This window comes from Centrocercus urophasianus, unplaced genomic scaffold (genome assembly GCF_019232065.1).
Source record: "Centrocercus urophasianus isolate 14NV4802_14NV808 unplaced genomic scaffold, USGS_Curo_1.0 seq_13, whole genome shotgun sequence".
Taxonomy (NCBI): Eukaryota; Metazoa; Chordata; class Aves; order Galliformes; family Phasianidae; genus Centrocercus; species Centrocercus urophasianus.
In genome coordinates this window covers 46,798,821-46,818,408 of record NW_024884475.1, presented here as the reverse complement: position 1 = coordinate 46,818,408, position 19,588 = coordinate 46,798,821, and the positions used below count along the sequence as shown (strand labels likewise).

At 37.2% G+C, this 19,588-nt stretch overlaps 1 protein-coding gene across 1 annotated transcript in view; it reads left to right on the top strand.

Moving 5' to 3' along the window:
- The window catches only part of GALNTL6 (polypeptide N-acetylgalactosaminyltransferase like 6), a 416,272-nt gene that overhangs the window by 159,285 nt on the left and 237,399 nt on the right, over positions 1-19,588 (top strand). The window contains exon 3 of the mRNA XM_042812502.1: positions 12,791-12,929. Within this exon, the coding sequence (XP_042668436.1) occupies positions 12,791-12,929 (139 nt within the window). The remainder of the gene's footprint in view (positions 1-12,790; positions 12,930-19,588) is intronic.

The following is a 19,588-nucleotide window of genomic DNA, read 5'->3' as shown; positions in this document are numbered from 1 at the left end:
TGTTGTTGTTTTTTCTTGTTTGCTTATCTTTTTTGCTTTTACTGCAGATTCTAATGTGTTACACGGGAACTTGGAGTCCTGGATTAGCAATGTCATAAGCTTAAGTAACAACTCTTTTTCATTTTGTATCTATTTAGTAGGTAGTAACAAACTTCCCAACAATGCTAATAAGGATACTGATGGATTATTGGCTATAATTTTAACTCACAGGCCTATTTCAGAGTAGACCCAATTTGAGGGAACCTTAGTCTCGTTACCTTTAAGAGTTAAATTCAGAGCCAAATCCATATTTTGAGAAGGCCCTTAAATGAGAATCCTTGAGGGCAGCTGTTTGACTGAGTGCTTTGATAAAGAACAGGTTTTCAAATATTTCTTGGTTGGCTGATAAAAACAAATGATAGAAGAGAAATTGATTGGAAGGTTTCTCATTGCTTTGTGTAAAATCTGAATGGAACATATAGACATCTTTTTCATTCATTTATTTATTTTCAGCACAAACTCCCACAGGCATTAAAGGCCTATTGAAGGACAGGTTCTTTCAATAACTTCATGTGTATTTCATTCATTTTCACAGATGAGCAGGAGAATGAATGTACTGTAGAGGAAGCGAGCTTGTTACTCATGATTTCTGTCAGCTTCACATCTAGTTTTAGCAGAAGCATTGTGGAATGTGGAAAAGGTATCCTGAAAATATAGTGAAAATGAAAGAATCAAGACTCAGTAGAATAAGCTTATCTTAATACATCAAAAATTGAAAACATTTCAAAATGCCAAATTTAATTTCATACAGAAAACACTGTTGATACTTCCTCAGTGTCAACAGGATGTAGTTCAGTCTAACTTCTCTGTTATTTCTCTCAATTTCAGCTATACATGTTGACATTTTTAACTACTTTAAACGTTTATTTTAATCCTTGAGAAAGTACTATTTAAAAAAAAGTGCAGAATAGCTTTCTCTAAGTGAAAGCAGTTGTCCAATTACAGTGAGATGACTTAACAGCAGCAACTTAAAAGGTAGTATTTCTGGTAATGCTTCTGAAACAAAGCATACAACTTAAATTGACCTCTGCTTAATATCCTCTTCTATTACTGTGTTTATGTAGGGCTGGAGAGGTGTGTATGCTTGTTCTCATAGCATAATTGTTAAAGATCCCCCCCTTCTCCTCAAAGACCGAATCTAATCTATTGAGGGGCTTTTTCTCATATATGCGAAAGTGGAATTGAGAATTACTGTGTATTGCATAATTACATCATGAATCTGCATAACAGAGTTGAGTATTTATTTTTTTTTAAATTTTTCTGAATGAAGAACAGATTTTCAGGTAGTTGTTACAGGTTAATCTCTAAGTTAAAGCTGTATCCATATGAGAATTTGGTTTGATATTCAGCACTTTTTTTTTCTCACTGTGATGGATGATAAAATACTGCATTGGTTCATAAATAGTACACAATTTTTAGGAGTTGGTTTTACAAAATACATATATTTTTATTTGTTTCCTTTAGCCCAGACTTCGACAAATAGAATGGAATTAAGGAAAATTTTTGTCTGAATCCAGACATCAGTTTTCTGCATATTAACCTCTCTGAAAATGTTCTCATTAGGTATATGCAGGTTCCTGGTGAATAATGTATGAATGTTTGCCTTGGGATAAATTCTCAGTTGCCTTCTGTAGGTGTTGAGTTGTTCTCTCAAACAGAAGATGTTTTAAACGCATCAGGTGGAATTTGGTTCATGGTTGATGCTGATTTTTTTGAGTCTTCACATCTGTCTCTGCTTGATTCCACGCTATATTGACTCGCAATTTCAGTTAGCTTTAGTACAGGATGTTTAGTCAAATTTATGTCAGAGACTTCAGAAACAGTTGACATTAATTAGGCTCTTGACATTCATAAACATGTGAATCAATGACTGGGGAGGACAAAGCCTGTGTAGAGCTGTGCTCATGCCAGGTCAAGCATTAAGTTTAGTTTTCCTTACCAGAATATCTGTCAGTTGTAAGGCTCTTACCAAATGAACAATTCATTTTGAACTACCAAATGAATGATAAAAAGGCAAAATTCATGAAGTCAGCAGAAGTGGTGTCTTGTGAAAGGAGAGAGAGGCAGTTACTGCAAAGTGTGATGCTTCCAAGTGTATGCAGCTACCATAGTATCAATATCATTTTCAGAAGAGGAGAGTGACTGTCTCGACAAAAGAAGACATGGAAAGGAGAAAAGAGTGTCAAGATGCAAAGTGTTACTTTAGGTCTACTAAAAAATGTACTATTTTTAAAGTAAAGCATAAGGGTGTGTTGTTGATTCAGTTCCATGGGATCACACAGCTTGTCTTGAGGATAATTCTAGTACCTCTGAGTTTTGCAGTCATGTCTTTATTAAGCTAGGCAGTTATGTGCATGCTGGGCTTCAGTTTCGTATTATCTGAGAATGATGAAACTGAGTTATATAGTGCTATGGATCCATGTGGACTTGAATATGCAATAAAATTCAGACATACTGTTTGAGGAACTTAGCATCACAGCTCTGAGTTTGCAAACTCCTCTTGCTTATGTGTCCTTTTCTCAACTTTAAAAAAAAGGAGGTAGGATGGTCTTGTTACTGAGTCATGGTGCTGGAAGTCAGTTCTTGTTCCTGGGACTGTCTTAGACTTCAGCTGTGAGCATTTAATATCTCCATATTGTTCAACATCTTCATCAATGACCTTGATGAGGGGATAGTGGCCACCCTCAGCAAGTTTGCTGATGATATGAAGTTGGGAGGATTGGCTGACACACCTGAAGGCCGTGCTGCCATTCAGCGAGACCAGGACAGGCTGGAGAGCTGGGCAAAAAAAAAACCAGATGAGGTTTAACAAAAGCAAGTGTAGAGTCTTGCATCTGAGGAGGAATAATTCCATGCACCAGTACAGGTTGGGGGATGACCTGCTGGAGAGGAGCTCTGCAGAGAGGGACCTGGGTGTCCTGGTGGGCGACAGGTTGGCCATGAGCCAGCAGTGTGCCCTTGTGGCCAAGAGGGCCAATGGCATTCTGGGGTGCATTAAAAAGAGCGTGGCCAGCAGGTCGAGGGAGGTGATCCTCCCCCTCTACTCTGCCCTGGTGAGGCCTCATGTGGAGCACTGCGTCCAGTTCTGGGCTCCCCAGTACAAAAAAGACAGGGATCTCTTGGAAAGAGTCCAGCGGAGGGCCACGAAGATGGTGAAGGTCCTGGAGCATCTCTCCTATGAAGAAAGGTTGAGTGAACTGGGTCTGTTCAACCTTGAGAAGAGAAGACTAAGAGGGGACCTGATCCAGGTCTGTAAATATCTGAGGTGTGGGGGGCAGAATGGCGAGGCCAGACTGTTTCCAGTGGTGAGTGGAGACAGGACGAGGGGAAACGGCCGGAAACTGCAGCATAGGAAGTTCCACACAAATGTGCGCAAGAACTTCTTTACAGTGAGGTGACAGCACTGGAACAGGCTGCCCAGGGAGGTGGTGGAGTCTCCTTCTCTGGAGATGTTCAAGACCTGCCTGGATGCCTACCTGTGTGACCTGTTGTAGGGAACCTGCTTTGGCAGGGGGGTTGGACTCGATGATCTCTGGAGGTCCCTTCCAACCCCTACAATTCTGTGATTTTGTGATATTTAAGAATGGATACAGGCACTTTTTCTGGTAGAGGTCTTGCAGGCTAAATCTAGATTTGCTGGAAGCTGTGACAGCTCATGTATTTTTTTTTTTTCCTTTGTGGAATGCACACCATGGGGTAGCACTTCTATTGCATGCCATGGACTCATGCATAGCTAAACTCCTTTTTACAGGCTATTCCATCTTATTTGTGTAGCCATGGAACACCTTCTAGAGCTACTTCAGACTGATACATGAGGAAAATAAAGAACTCCTAATAATAGAGTTGTTCTGTGACACATCCTGTTGTTATTCTGCGATGGAATGCATTGAACAGCACATACATATGATGCATTTTTAGAATGAAGAAAGAAGGGGGAGGGAAATGTCTTATGTTAGTTACAGCTGTTCAAAGCCTATCATTCTGTATTTCGGTATTTTTGTAAAACTGCCTGTGCAAGTGTAACGTTGCATTACGAGATCTGCATGGGCACACACTAATTGTAGAAAATCTCCTGGCACTAGAGACAATTAGGATACTATTCTTGATACAGTTTTATATGAATTAATTTATCTAAGCACTGAAACAACCCGATTACCTGCAGAATGTTTACCTTGTGAAGTCTTTTTATGGCTGATCTCTCTTTCTCACGTGCTTGCTCATTCAGGTCTTACAAGGTTTGGCTCTGATTAATGGTTTACGGCTAGTTTGCCCCAATATTAAATGAAAAACACATTCTTGTGGCTGTGGCATTTGGTGATAAGTAGTTAGACTAAAGAGAAGGTGTACTGTGCATCCCTTGGCTACAGGGTTGTGACTAGATTCAGCTCAGCCTGCAGAATGCTGCTGTGGATATTGCTGCTCAGCTGTAGTGATTGAGCAGTTCATATCAAAACAGCATGTGTTGCTGCTTATCTTGCATAGTAAACAGTGGCTTTCTAAATATGCTGGACATATCAAATGGTGTGCTCTTTTTTTCCTTCCTCTTTTTAATCTAGATTTATTAAAGTGGGAAACGAGGGTTCTTTCTGCTTATCAAACCATTGCAGTATTTGAAGCAAGCATTACAAGGTGTAGATTTTTTTAAAACATGTTTATTCTTATAAAGTATTTGTTCAAATATTCAGACAGTTTACTTTCTAGAGTTCATCTAGTTTTCTGTTTGCTGAAATACGACAGTGCCACAGGCTAACCTCGTGATGTATTTGGAAGCAATTTCCTGCCCCCATGCACTATGTTTTTGCTCAGCAATGCATTTTGAAACTTCAGAGGTGGCATTTTTTTTTTATGTTACGAAGAAATGAGAAAGGCAAGGGATATATTACCCTAATAGTCCAGAAAGTGTAGTCCACAAGATTTTGGAATTAATTATTGACTGAGAACATGCACATATTTAAGATGCAGCACACTGTCTGGATGTAAAATAAGAAGAAAAAAAAAAGAGAGTAATATAAATGCTATCATAACAGTTGGAAAAATCCATCGCTGCTTAGCTGTGTAATGTGCTTTTTCTGTTAGGATGCAAACAGCAGCAGCAGCTGCCAGGCTGAAATTCAGATCAGTATCCAGTGGAGTGCCTGGAGACCTGGGAGAGCTAAACTCATGAGTACAGAGCTCATTTTCTCTTCCTGCAAATTGATTGGCTGAGCAAACAATACTTCATTAAAGATAAACAAATAATGAGTTCCTTAAGTATAGTGATGGTTATTTTGCAGTCAATTTTGCAAGAAAACAGCTAGGGCAGCTGATTGTTCATCACTTCTGTATTAAAGTCCGCCTTACTTCTGAGGTTGGTCCTTGTAGGACATGAACAGATTCAAGCTGCCAGAGCTTCTGCAAGGTCACCTGAAGGTTCTGCTGTTTTGCCAGCCTTTGACTTACTTCCCTGCACTACTCACTGCTGCTACTGCTTTTCTCAACTTTCAGATGCCCACCAAACCATTGTTTCCTCTGGCAGCAGTTCCTGTTTGCTTAAGCACACAAAGCTCTTCCTGTAGCACAGAATACTGTTAATCTGCATCTTAAAATCTCAAGCCTTTCTTTTTTCCTCTTGTATTCTGACACAGAGGTTACAATCACAGAAGTTGCAACATGAAGAGACAGCCTCAGCCCGGATGGTCTATGGAAATCTGAAAGTTATGTCTAATGCAGTTAGAAAGCTGTAGTTTTTCACTTAAAAAAAAGTGAAAAACACTTTGCTTTTTTTCTTTAAACTAATGCTTTTCAAACATAGTAAGACTGCATATGTAACATAAGTCTTTTTCAGAGGTTCCCACTTGTATCTTGGATATCCTCTTAAGGAAATGTTCTTTGTCATATTGTGTGGAATTTCTTTTTGTTGAGGAATGGGCAAATGCATCATCACCATAAGCATGTATCTAATTTCTAGCATTGGACTTTTCATTTTTTATCTCTTGCTAGTGTTAAGCAAACAGTACTTTAAAGATGCAACTACAATACGATATGGGCTCACTCTCAAAACTTTAAGGAACGTAGTCATCACTCTTCTGTCTTTTTTGGGTGTTTTTTTGGTTGTTTTTTTTTTTTTTTTTTTTTTCCAAGTGTGGAAGTCGGCAGGCAACTAAATGACAAAATTTGAAGCTTTGTCTTTTCTTTCAACTAATGCTATTTGCATAAAGCCATTCCCAAAGAGAGAGGCAATTTATTTCATGTTTCTCCTGCCGACCATCATGTTACTGTAAAAGCATTGGTGAAAGCACAAGGCCTCATACTCATGCCCAATAATTTTTCCAAACCACTTACTGAGGACTGCATGGTCCTTGAAAAGAAATCAAATGCTACTGGCATCTGAATGATAATAAAATAGTTGGGACTTGAATGTTTTCTACCAGAAAACTGGAGTAAATTTTTGTTTGTTTACTATATTGGTTTAATCTTGAAACAGTAATAAATAAATTGTTATATATTTACAAATAAATGATTTATTCTCGCCTGAAAAATGTATTGCTCATGATTTAGATGGCAGGGATTTTGTTTTTCCCAATTGCATAAGTAGGATTTGATTATATCTGTATCTATAACGCTAAGGAAAAGCCTTTTATATTGCCTCTGAATTTGACAGAGTTATGTAATAAATAATTCAGTATTATAAATCTTAGTGCAATGGTTTTCTAAGCTGTTACCAGATAGAGTAGCCAAGAAAATAAAACAAATAGACATTTTTAATCCCATTTTCATTGATGAAAAAATCAATCAAATTGCTTTCCTGTAATTTAGACTTGTGAAGTTGTACAGCTATGGGGTACACTTAAGTCTAAGAAAAGTAGAAGAGAATTGTGGTCAATATGTTTCCATTTCTTATGCAAGTTTTGCTGAGTTTGAGGAAAAAAAAATATATAACTCCAGCAACTTATGTCTGGTCCTTCTCCTACATTTTATAGAGTTCATAGTAATTTAATATTGGGGCCAACCTCACTCAGTGGTCAAAGTTCTACCGGTGATCTCTCTGAGGCACAGCACTGTTCTCTTCGTAATCATTTATGACTTCCACCATTCCCCTGATTGCCTGATTGCCATTGCTTCACTACTCTTCTGGTTAGGAAAAAAAACCATCATTTTCTGTCTGTTTCATGCAAAGGCAATTACTTTCATGGGAGCTGTGTACCATTTTAATTTCTTGCTCTTAACATGTTAGTGGACTATTTCCTTTATCCATTTCTTGACCTGAAATGCTTTCTAGTGGAAATGAATGTTAACATGTAAAACCACAAGAGCATTTTTTTTCAAAGCAAGCAGAGCCTTCCATAGCATGAAACAAAGTGATTTGATGAAGTAGCTTCCTTTTCTATTTTTTTTTTTCCCCCCAGGATCTATTCTGAGCTAACTTGACTCATGAACTACTATTACATAATTAAAAAAAAAGTTCACACGAATGCCTTTGTCGATTTCAGAATACAGAAATTTGTGGACAGGCTGAAAATTCTACTAAACGTAAATCCTCTAGGAGTAGATGAGACATTTACTGTCGAAAAAAGAAATCCTATTATGTACATTTATGAAATCACCTCTCATTTCAAGATCATTTAACCAGAATTTTAACAGATGTGCTTCACACTGTGCCCCCATCTGTGAGGAGGAATGATGTAAAAAAATCATGTTTTAGAATAAATAAGATTATTTCATTAGTCTTTAAATGGTGATTCACTTTCCCCCAAAAAGGTAGAATATGATAGCAGTACAAGTTCAGAATGGACTATCGGTTCTACTTACTGATTGAAATAAAGTGAACTCTTCACAGAAAAAGAAAATATATATATATATTGTGTAAAGCTGTGCTTCTGTAGTATATGCCTAGGACAATTTTGACTCATTTTTCTGTGCAGATTCTTTTTCCAAAGTAAGAAAAAAAAAAAACAACAAAAAAAACCAAACATAATGCATTAGGAAAATTAAGAAATAATGTTTAAAAACAAAACAAAACAAAAAAACACCTTGCTTTAAAGACTTAATATTATAAAAATAGTAGAATATACTGTAAATTTATTTTTATGTTAATGTATTAAAATGAAATCTTATATAGTAAAGCATTTAGCATGTAGAAAATTCTCATTCCTAATTACAAAATATCATGCTTGGACATTATTAAACTAAAACATGCTCTTCATGAATTGTGGCCTTTACTTGGTGTGACTAAGATGCTTAGCCTGAGTGAACTGATAGCAGTGGATATAAACAGTGAATAGTTCAGATTTGTGCGCAGTACACTGAGTGGGCTGTGCTGTTTGCCCACCTATTTTCCTGTGTTGAGATGCCAAGCAATACCTTGCCTTCCTTTAACAAAAGCATTTTTTTCTACCATGTCAACTGAGTTATAAATAATCTGAAAATAATCAAACAGGAAGAAAAAAACAACAACAACAAGAAAAAAAAAACAAACTGTTGTAATGTGCTTTTTTATTGCTATTTTTTTCAAGCAAGGTCTCTTATCCACTGTGTGCTGAAGCTGTACTGAACTTCTCTTTTGTTACATGTTCAAACTGATTTCCAGATGATACATTTTGCTAGCAGTACTCCTGTTCTCTTCATAATTATCATGCCTGGCTGATCCAGAGACATTACTCCGCTATTACACATTTGCGCTGAGGATACAGAATGTTTCTGATTTTCTTGTCTCACCCTAAGCTTCCCTTAACACCATCTGCTGAAAAATACGGCTTGTTCTCCTTCTGTTGCATCTGTATTTAATATAAACAGTAGATGCTTTCACTGAGGTTTTCTTAAACTATCAATTATCACAAGCTATCAAGCATAAAACTTAAATTCATTAGTGCTAGGTATAGAGTGTGTTATTTCCTAGGGGACATAATATCCCTGATTGGAGCTAAAAAATTCCTGTACATCTGGTATTTGACCAAGTCAGTACTTTCTCTGGATGTCTAGATTATCTTACTTTACTCTGTTTATTTGACAGTCATTGGATAAGAATTTTGTAGTGGTGTATTAAATTTTAAAAAGTATAAATTAACATTTAAGTATTGTAGAGATGTCACCTTCAAAATTAACATGGTATTAAAAAACAAAATCTAGCATATTTTCCAAGTGTTGTTTACACCGAGTAACGAGCTAAAAGTTAAAATCAAGGTGTAAGAACTCTGCAATCACTAAGTTTAGAGAGCACTTCATGAATTAACAACGCTGTTCACATGCTTCTGTTGCCCTGTAGTGGAGCCTACTGCTCCACTATCAGAGAGTTTAGGGCCCAGGATGAATTCATATGTCACAGACAATTCTTGTTCTTCAGGATTCTTCCCCTCCTTCCCTCACCTTCTGAAAAACCAAGATCTGAGTAAATGAACAAGAAATCCTGGGATTGTGTTGCAATTGTAAACCAGCCTCAGATAGGGTTAGGAGCAAGTCTTAGGGCTGGCTTGTTTGCTGCATTAGGGCGTGCTTCCCTTTCTGTTCCCTGCACTACTTTGTAGCCATGATGGCCACAGTGTATTGCTGTTTTGCCTTAAGGCAGAACAACCAGCATAAGATGGCTTGTCTCTCTCTGTCAGTAGTTTCAAAGTACCATTCTGTAGCTTTCACAGTAAACCCCTTGGTTCTCTTTTTCACAAGTGTTACTCTTCTCGTACTGTGTTTTTTTTTTTCCCTTTGGACTCTGGCATTTTAAGTAGACTTTGGGATAGTTCATCTCAAAACCACTTTGTATTGGAGACAACTGTCTTCAGTAATCTAGGAAGGCAAGTAAGTGATGGAAGAAAATTTAATATGTTTAAGGTAATTTGTAATGCTGGGAAGACTCCTATATGGCAAGTTGCTAGACAGAGAAAACCATTCAGGACTCCTGATTCTCCAGAAGTAATTCTCATTTTATAATATTTTTTTATAATCAGCTTCCAAGCACTTTCTTTCTCTTCTGCAAGTCCAGCCATTAGAAATCACCTCTTTTTAACCAGAGCTCTTTTAGGAAAATTAACCAACTGGTGTACAGCAGGAGCTGGGAGGTGACTGTCTCAGCTGTAGTTAATCAGGAGCAGCTGCAAGGTAAATAGGCAAGTAAAAGCTGGGAGAAATACACACTGGATTATTAAAAGCCCAGATGCCTCTAGGCACATATTTTAGTGTCAGGGAGTAGTCATGCTTCACAACTTCTAGTGTACCTTTTGACCCAAGTTCCTGTATACGTGCAAAAGCAATCTATATATTGCAGTGGGTCAAATAGTTGGGGCTAATACATCTGTCTCAGGATTTGAATTACAGTAGCTTATTGTCACTGTGTTATGAAGCAGATCTGATATAATTGAATTCTGAATAACATTCCAAAATGTTGTAGTTCCTCCCCATATTAAGTATGAAATCATAAAATAATCACATTAGTTTAAGGATGCATTAATATGTATCTCAGAGATGCCTTAAAAATAAAAATGACAAAATACCTGTTAGTAAAGAAACAGCATAACCGAAGAGTGTTGCAGAATGTATTTTTCCCCCTTGTAAGTAACACCAAATGTTTTATTAAGACTTAGAGTGAAATTGTACATGTTTGTGCAAGATTTGGGATAAAAAAGAATGTTTTATCTGAAAAAAAAAAATCTGAAAATGAGCAACTACAGCATCTTTGATTGTATGGCCTGTTTTAAACATTTTTATTTGTGCAGTTTGAAATTCTTAGACTGACAAAGATTCATAGGCTTTAAGGATACTGCTGACTGTTTCTCCCGGCTTGCTTTGCTTTCCTTTTCATCCCCGTCTGCAGCTGCTCCTGATCAGCTGAGGACCAGATGAAGTGGCCGTGGTCACTTACCAAATCTACCTGGGAAGCAGATTAATTTTCTAAAAAGATCTCAAGTGAGAGGAGCTATTTTCTTATGAGGGTGCACTGAGAGAGAAGAACGGAGAGGTTATAAGCTGATAAATGAGATGTAGAGGAATGCATATCTTCTTCAGACCATGAGTAGGCTTGAAGAGCTGTGTCCTCTGTAAGAATGAAGAGGATAAAAAAGTAGTCAAAAAGAAAAAGACTTTCGTGTTTTCATTTTCTCTCAAGTGTTATTGTTTATTCTCTCTCACTGGAAGAGAGAAAGGCATAGTTGCCTGAGGTAGGTACTAAGCAAGCCAAGTGAGTTGATGAGAATCAACTTGGGAACAAAAAGCTGGAATAGAAAGTCCGTCCTTTGCCAGGAAACTAGCAGCTGATTTCTTTAGGGAACTGAAGTGACCACTTTCTGAAACCAAATCGACAATGTGAAGACACTAGAAGCACTGAGGACATCTGGCTGGTCCCTTGGAGTACAAGGGTGTTTAAGGAGCCCAGAGCAAAACATTTGGTTTCATTACTGTTTGTTCTGGAATGTTGCATGCCCTAAACTTTAATGCTGAAGCTGTATTTGGAAATAGTATGCGTAGGGAAGTGTTTTGCCTGCTAAAGCACTGCATAACTGAGTGCTCCATTTTCTCAGATCAGTCAAAAACAGTTTGCTGAAAACCATCCCTTAGTTCAGAATTATACTATGAAAAGTGGATTCTGATGCAAAAAGGCTTTGTTTAGCTTAATCTGCAAATCAAATTTTTGCAGATAAAATGGCTTTAAGCTGACTGTGTCTCTGAAAGGAAGGCAACCTGGGTGAACTGAGTGGGACTTCTAATGTTTGTTCTTCTACCTGCTTTATGTGTCTGTATTTGGAGTATTAGGAGTATTGCTTTACTGGTTAGTTATTTCACTGTAGAAATCTTAACCAGGTAAAATGCAGGTATTGTGCTCTCTTGAGCTGAAATGGATTTATTTTAAAGTGATTTAACAAAATAGTGTAACTACCACTATGGATAATTTTAATAGACAAACCCTTCATTTTTCAAGCAGAGATGCTTATCACAGTTGAGATGTGTGCCCAAGTACCAGGGGAAACACAATTCAAAGCTAGTTTTCTCTGAAACTGTATTTGAAGTATTGTTGAAGAGAAATTTAATCTCACTGTTCTGCTTATACTTAGGAGTCCAACAATTGTCTCAGCATTGTTTCAGTATCATTGGCAAATCTAACTTGTTGTATGAAAGTTTTGTTTTACTCATAGAATTGTGGATATGTAATTGAGAATTCCATAAAATTAACAGAGGAAGATCTTTGAGACATTTTATGAGGTGAAAAGAACACCATTTTTGTTTGTTTTTTTCTTCCAATTAGGCTATTAGGCTTTTGAAGCAACAAAAGAAGGGGGACAAAAAAAAAAGGCCCATGGAACTGTGAAAAGAAAAAAAAAAGTGTGATGAAGAGTAAGAAATGGATTAAAAGCTCTTTTCCCTTAACTGCAAAATGAAGTTTTACTTACCTGCCAACTCCAATCTGAGGGAACAGGGCCAAGGAAAATAACTTCTGTTCCAGAAGCAGAGATGGCATAAGTTTTGTTCTGACGTTTATCTAGAAGTAAGAAATTTGTCATCCTTATGCTCCAGTCCTGGACACGGGAGAAAGATTGAGCTCTGTGCTGGAAGGTTTTTGAGGGCAGCTCTGTGCCTCTTCTTCAGTCCTGTTCTGAACCCTATACAAAGCTAACTTAGGAACATCTCAACAGATTTTATTCTTTATGTCCTGTGTTTATCAATAAAGGTATAGGAAGAAGCTAATTAGATATGTTCCAGTGCCAATATGCTAATTGAACTGTTATTTTTGTCTTTGTGGTCCATCCTGTGCTATCAGTTTGAGACAAATAATTGTTTTGTTTCATTGTAGGGAAAGGTGAACACGGAAAGCCGTACCCTCTGACAGAGGAAGACCATGATGATTCAGCTTATAGAGAAAATGGCTTCAACATATTTGTTAGCAACAATATAGCACTGGAGCGATCTCTGCCAGACATCCGACATCCTAAGTATGTAAATTGTCCCATGGACTATTTCACTCTAAGGTTTTTCTCTTTGAATATATCTAAATAAGCTGCTTTCTTGGGAGGTGAAATAGGAAAGCTCAGCCAACAAAGTGCCAGTTTCATTAAATAGGAAATATTAAATTTTTCACTATATTTGGATCACATTCTCTGTCTTTTAAACCAGCTTCCCATCTTATTGTTTACATACTGTGACTATAGAAGACCACTTCTTGTTACTAAATGATTTAATGACATTCCTTGTAGTGATTTCTTAGATAGAGATAAAAAATACTTCACATTTAGAAAACTTTATTCAGGTTGTCTCCTGTTAGTAGTTGCAGAGCTTTGGTGGCAGATTTAGAAATTGCATAAACCCTTATTGGACCCATAAACCCATTTTTGGACCAGTGTCTCCAAAAAAATTTGTGTTGGTTTTGTTAGGTAAAAAAGCTTGAGATCTTGATGGGGCAGGGAGAGGGAGAGAAATACAATTGCATCTTCCTCTTCCATGCTCTATTAGTAAAATTGCAGAAGACAATTATTAAATACAAGAGAGGTGGCGTGTCTATGCGCTCTGTATGTGTTTGCAAGCTAACCCTCTGATAGTTTGTTTCTCACTCACTACTATCTGCACAGTCATTGACATTTCCCCAGTGTGTCCCCAGGAGCGAAGGGAGTAATGTGATCTCAGAAGTGATGCGGTAGAAGCATGTTGGTGCTGCGCCAGCCTTTCACTGTTCCCCCCTCCTCTTCTGAACCTAGCCCTGTCTGTCACTGAGTTTGCTTGAGTGTCTCACTTGGGAAACTTGAACCTTGAAGGCATCATTTTCATGTTCTAATTCAGCTATGTTCCTATGACCTTCATGAAATCACGTGTGATGGATGTTACTATAGTGTCCTGAGTGAACTGACTTGTTGTGTCCACATTACTTTCCTTACATTAATTCCTTGGAACATAAACTGTCCACTAGTTAACTGACTTCATCATCTCGTAAGGCATATTTCTGTGTATAGCTTGTATACTAAGTATAATGAAGTGACAAAAGTAGGCTCTGTGCTTCTGGTGGTTACTCCTTGAAACAAATTAGGATATGATTTAAAAAAACAAATCAAATAGTTTTCTTGCTGTCTGTAGAAACTTCGAAAGAAAAACTGCAAGCCTTCATGAATGCAATAAAAACTGAGTAATGAATCTTGCAATTAAGACCAAAATATATTTAAACAGCTGTAGTAGTGCCTATATTTCTGAAATCACTCCTGTAAAGTTACATTATTAGAAATTCTTGAACCAAATAAACTTCAAGTCCCACATCTAAGAAAATAATATTCTGAAAGTATGCAGAGATAGAGATAGATAACCTGCTCTTCTTAACCCAAATGAACTTTTTCCTTGTTCTCTTTGGAAACTGGGATCCGGATTTGCAAAATATGTATTTTGGTAAGGGGATGAGAGGCACCAAGCAAGTAGTTAGAAGTTTGGGCTCTGAGAAACTCAGTTTCTCATTTTTGCTGTGGGCTTTTTAATAGTATTCTTGCTTATTTACTTTGAGTCTGGAATATTTAGCGTGCTTCAGAAAGATGTGTTGAGATAGATGCTCCTTTCCTTTTTAAGAAATGGAAATGTGTTTGCTGTAAAAATCTCTAGAGGAATGAAAGTTCTATTTTAAGGCCACTTTAACAACTTTTCTGAGTCCTTTATATGTTTTTGTTGCATTCTTCTATTATCTCCCATATCAATTTTTTTCTCTTCTAGCTGCACTTGAACAATATTTCTGCCATTTCTATGTGCTCTTTCATGTCTTATTTCTGTACCAGTTTCATGGAAGTAGATACTCACAGCGTTAGTTAACTAATCTTCTGTTCTTTGTCCACCATCAGCACCCAGCCTTAAGAACCAACCTTACTGAGCTGTTTTTGTTTATCTATAGAAACAGGACTTGCAAGACAGATCAGTGCAAAGTGTATCTAAATATATAAAAAATATCAAAATCTGACAAATTTTGCTTGCTCCTCATATGTGGTCTTTGATTTTCCATTGAAAATTCCATGCAGAAACTGAGTTTGGAAAGTTTTATTTTCTATATAACAGCAGAAGACTAGGGAAATCTTAGATGTTTACGTTGAAGGAAAAGTCATCTCTGGTAAGAAACAGTTCTTTTGCCTTTGGAATGCATGCATTATTGCAGGCATTGTCTATGGATAATTCAAGATAAACATCCTGCAATAACATCTGAAAAAAAGTATATAGCTTTAAGGCTATTCAGAGTTCAGAATGTAGAAAAATGGGATTTAAGTATATGTTTGGTCTTTGCTTGTTGTTGTTGTTTATTATTCCAAATGAAAATCTGAAACAGGAGTGCCTTCTCAGTTCATTGGGATTTCAGGATGTGGTTAGTGACAATAAGACTGCTTGTCACCTAAAGTTGAAGGCAACAGTTGAGTTCTGGGAAACATTTAGAGTTGGCCATGGAATTACTATTAAAAGTTAAAATTCTATACTAGCAGTAAAAATATTTCAAAATGCAACAGAACAGGAGACTGTTTGTTGTTTTGTTTGGTTTTTTTTTTTGGCTGGCCTGTGTCACTTGCTTTAGCCTGGAATACAAAAAACTTCCTAAAGATAGCAGATAAAATTGTGATCATTTTCTGTTGGAAAGGAAAATTGCTGTTGAATTGTTTAACAGTTACCATTAATTCTTATCTTCTCTGCATTTTGAAATAATGTGTGTTTACTGGTTTTGTTCAAGTAAAACCAAATCTGGTTCATGTTTGAATAACATTCAAAATGGAATTGTGATGAGGCTTGGGGGAATGTTTGCAATCACATAGCCTAAATAGTGAATATAACTTGTGGTATATACTCTGTTTGAAACTCCTAATTCCTCATAAACCAGAGCATCTAATTTTTTAGCTGTTCATTCTTGAATGAAAAGAATTCAAGTTGATTCTGGTTGCCAATAAACTGCAAGAGTTGTGATTCAAGATCTTCCATGTTGTAGGTGTGTTCACATAGGTTTATTCCAACAGCAATCCTTGTATCTGTGGTTTGTAAAACCCTTGTTTATACTTGTGCATGCAGAGATGTACAAATCCTTTTTGGCTTACCTGAATAATCTACTACCAGAAATCTCATCCTTTTCAGGTTTCCAGAGCTATAGATAGATCCATTTTATACTGATACCCAAAGTAATTCATACTAAGGATGCCCAGCCTGATTTCTGTGACATTTGTTTTCAGCAGGCATGGTCTGGAGTCAGTGTTTCTAAGTGTTGAGTGGTTCTTGCTGTATGAGGTGGGGGCAATGGTAGCCCAGTAGGCTTCCTCTCAAAGTCCAAGCAATGTTTGTTGATGTTATATTTCTTACAGGCCTCTGAAAAGATGCAGCCCTAAAATATTTTTCTTTGGAAATAAAAATGGAATATCATCTGTCTCCTTAACACTAACTAATGAGGTTTTTCTGTTTTCATAATTAAACAAACAAACAAAAACAAACAAACAAACCACCACACATTTCTCTATACTTGTTCTGCATAACTGAAGCTCTTCAACTCCTTATCAGCAATAGAAGCTGAGAATGCCTGAATGGTTCTATTTCAAAATGTTTGAATGCAGTAAGGTTGCTGTCCCTTCTATTTTTAAATGAAGCTGAAAAAAAAAAAAGCAGGGAGACTTCTTAAGTTTTTTTGTTTAGCTGTGGATGTGTGGACTTGTTTGCTTTTGTTTTGTGTTCTGCTTTATTTGTGTTTTTTTGGGGGGTCTGTGGAATAGTCATGGAGTTACTGTTATTCCTTAATTATGTTTTAGTAAATTTTGCATTAACTCTTTAACTCCTAGTGCACTACAGAATGCTATGGAGTAACATGATGTTACAGGAATATCTATAACCAAAAATCATAAAAACATGACAACATAGGATTACTAGACTTACATGGGAGAAAAATGCATTTCAAAAATTCAAGGCTGGTGTTTTAGTTCTATAATCGTTCAGCATTTAATATCTGAATCCTCTAACATGCTGGTTGATGTTAGTTGCCCTCCAGACCCAGTTCTTCTGCAGCTCCATTCCCTCCAGATGAGAAGCTGGCTTCCCTGCTTTCCTTTTTTTTATGCTTAATGATGGAAAACTCCATGAGAAGTTGTAAAAGTTAGCTCAAAGGCACTCGAATAATCTCTGCAGTAGTCAGTAGATAAATAATTCAGTGCCGTCTCATTGCTCAGAGGGCAGATGTCACTGCTATCCAGGGATGCTGAAGAGGCACTCTGGGTGTGCTTAACTTAGAACAGCTACTAGCTAGCTGATGCAACTTTTTTTTTCCTAACTTGCTTACTCCTATGCTTAGTTTGACTGCAGTCTACAGACCACAAAATCTACTAGCCCACTTCTGGTACTTGAGAAAAGTGTTAGTTCAGACTTCTCAACATAGGGCTGCCTTTCTTTATATTAATGTTTATTAGTATTATATTAAACTTATGTGGCCATGGACCAGCTGATTAAGCACAAATTGTTCTTCTATGGGGGTAGTAATAAAGCTGGAGGTTATTACTGACAGCTTTTTCCTGTTGCAGTTACTGTGTAATGTAGTGAAGGTGGAAAGTCATGCGTGCCAAAACATGATAGGCAATGTCCCCATTTCCAAGCCTCGCCAGATTGCTCTCTGCAATTGCTTCAGGGCATCTCATTCAAAGTTTGTAGCTCCTCAAAAACAGGATCAGAAATATTTTATACTTGAGAAAACTTGTGGCTTTCTGTCTCTGTCAGTTCCTCTGCAGTGTATGCATTGGTAGTACCAATGGAATAATTCCTAGGTGCTTTCTGGATGCTTTGTGTGCCTGTTTTTATAACAGTAACAACTAAAATGGGGCCGAAGACTGATGATTCCCTCTCCACCCTGTTGGTGAGGAGCAGTATCTGCGGTGTTGAGTAGGTCAATAAGGATAGCCCAGATTAATGGCTCTGTTTACTAGAAAAAAAAAATTAATAAGCGAAGCAAGCTGTTTATACAGGTGCAGGAAAGTCATTCTTGTGGGGTTTGAATTGCAGTAAAGTCTCTCATACGGCTGAGAAGGTAGCAAGCTGCAATAAACATAGCTGTGAAATCTAAATACAATAGGGAAAGGAATACTGAAGGATATTTACCCTACAGCCAGTTCTGTGCATCTGGGATAGCCAAGACTGTTAGCTTTTGACAGTGGTTAAAACTTTTATCTCACAAGGAAACCACATGTAACTTCAAGATCAGTGAGAAAGACTGAATGTTCTGGAGTTCCAGACCTTTGCATTTCATGGATGAATACAATGCTTGTGTTTGCTGGCAATTTAACAGTTTTAGTTAAAGCTTCACTCTACCTTCCTTGTTCTTTTATATCAATTCTCACTTCATTTCTGGGCATTTTTTTTTCATACAGTTAAGCATCTATCATCTTGCATAAGTTTACATGCTGCTAAGTAAATGAAATTTCAGCTCTAGTGCTAAAAACTCATGTAAATTGCAGGTACACTCTTGTTAGCAAGAGAGTTAGCTGCTGTATGTCATGAAATAAGGACTGGAAATGTGCAGTGAGGCTAGAATGAAAAAGCAACTTCTTTATTTTGTTTGATTGGATTACAAATGGCCTTACTGAGCTCTAATTTCCCAAAGGCTGCCATGGCCACAAGATGTGGTAGCACATGTGAGAACTCGCTGATCACACTTACGATGCTTATGGTCTGTGAGTCTTGACTGCAACATTTTCACAGCTTTAGCTCCCATGCCTACTGGCTGTGACTTTGTTGTTGACAACAGTTGGACCTAATAGTATCTGACCCATTATTTTATCTTATCTATATTGAAAGGTGATATTGAAAGAAATATGTGAGCCTGGCTGCTGCTTCCAGTTTGTTTCCCTTGGATTCTTTCAGTATCCATGGTAATTGGATTTTTGGATGATACATGCAGCCTATAGCCCTCAGTGTCTTTATACAGGTATACTGTGCTTGTGCTTGCTTAGTTTATTTTATTACTGAATTTCCTAATAATGGCAGGCCTTGCAGCCTTTTGCACAGACAACTTATTTTTGTGTAATGCAGGAACTTTTTATAGTGTGTTTTAGATCAACCTGATGTTAACTGCATCAAATACCCTCTAGTTCTTGTTCACCAAACCCATAAATACATTTTATCGTCTGCTCTATCCACTAACTTTTGGAAGCTTTACTGTAAACTTCAATTATATATCCCTTATATAATTGAAGCATTCTGGAGATAGAAAGGCATGCTTTCTCCATTTATTTGAATTTGTGTAATGCAGCAACCACTATATTCTTTCACTAATTAGGGACAAAAAACGATGTCAGAGTAACTTAATCCAGTGGCATGAGAAAACCTGAAAGTGCTGAGTCCTGAGCTTCTTTTCCAGCAGAGGAGGATCCTCCTGTACAATGTTTGCATTTTTCTTGTTGTTCTAAGATACCTTGCTTATTATCTCACAGTATAACATTGCATGCAATTCTGTGCTTCCTCACTAATCAGATACTGTTACTGTAATTCTCTGCTCTGATGTCATTATAGTTAAGGAGGGAGTTTTGGATAAAATGGGCTCCAGGTTTTTTGTGCTTTGAGTTCTATATGCACTAATGTTTCATCCTTTTTGACACTTCAAGAGAAATTCCAGATGATTCGCAGT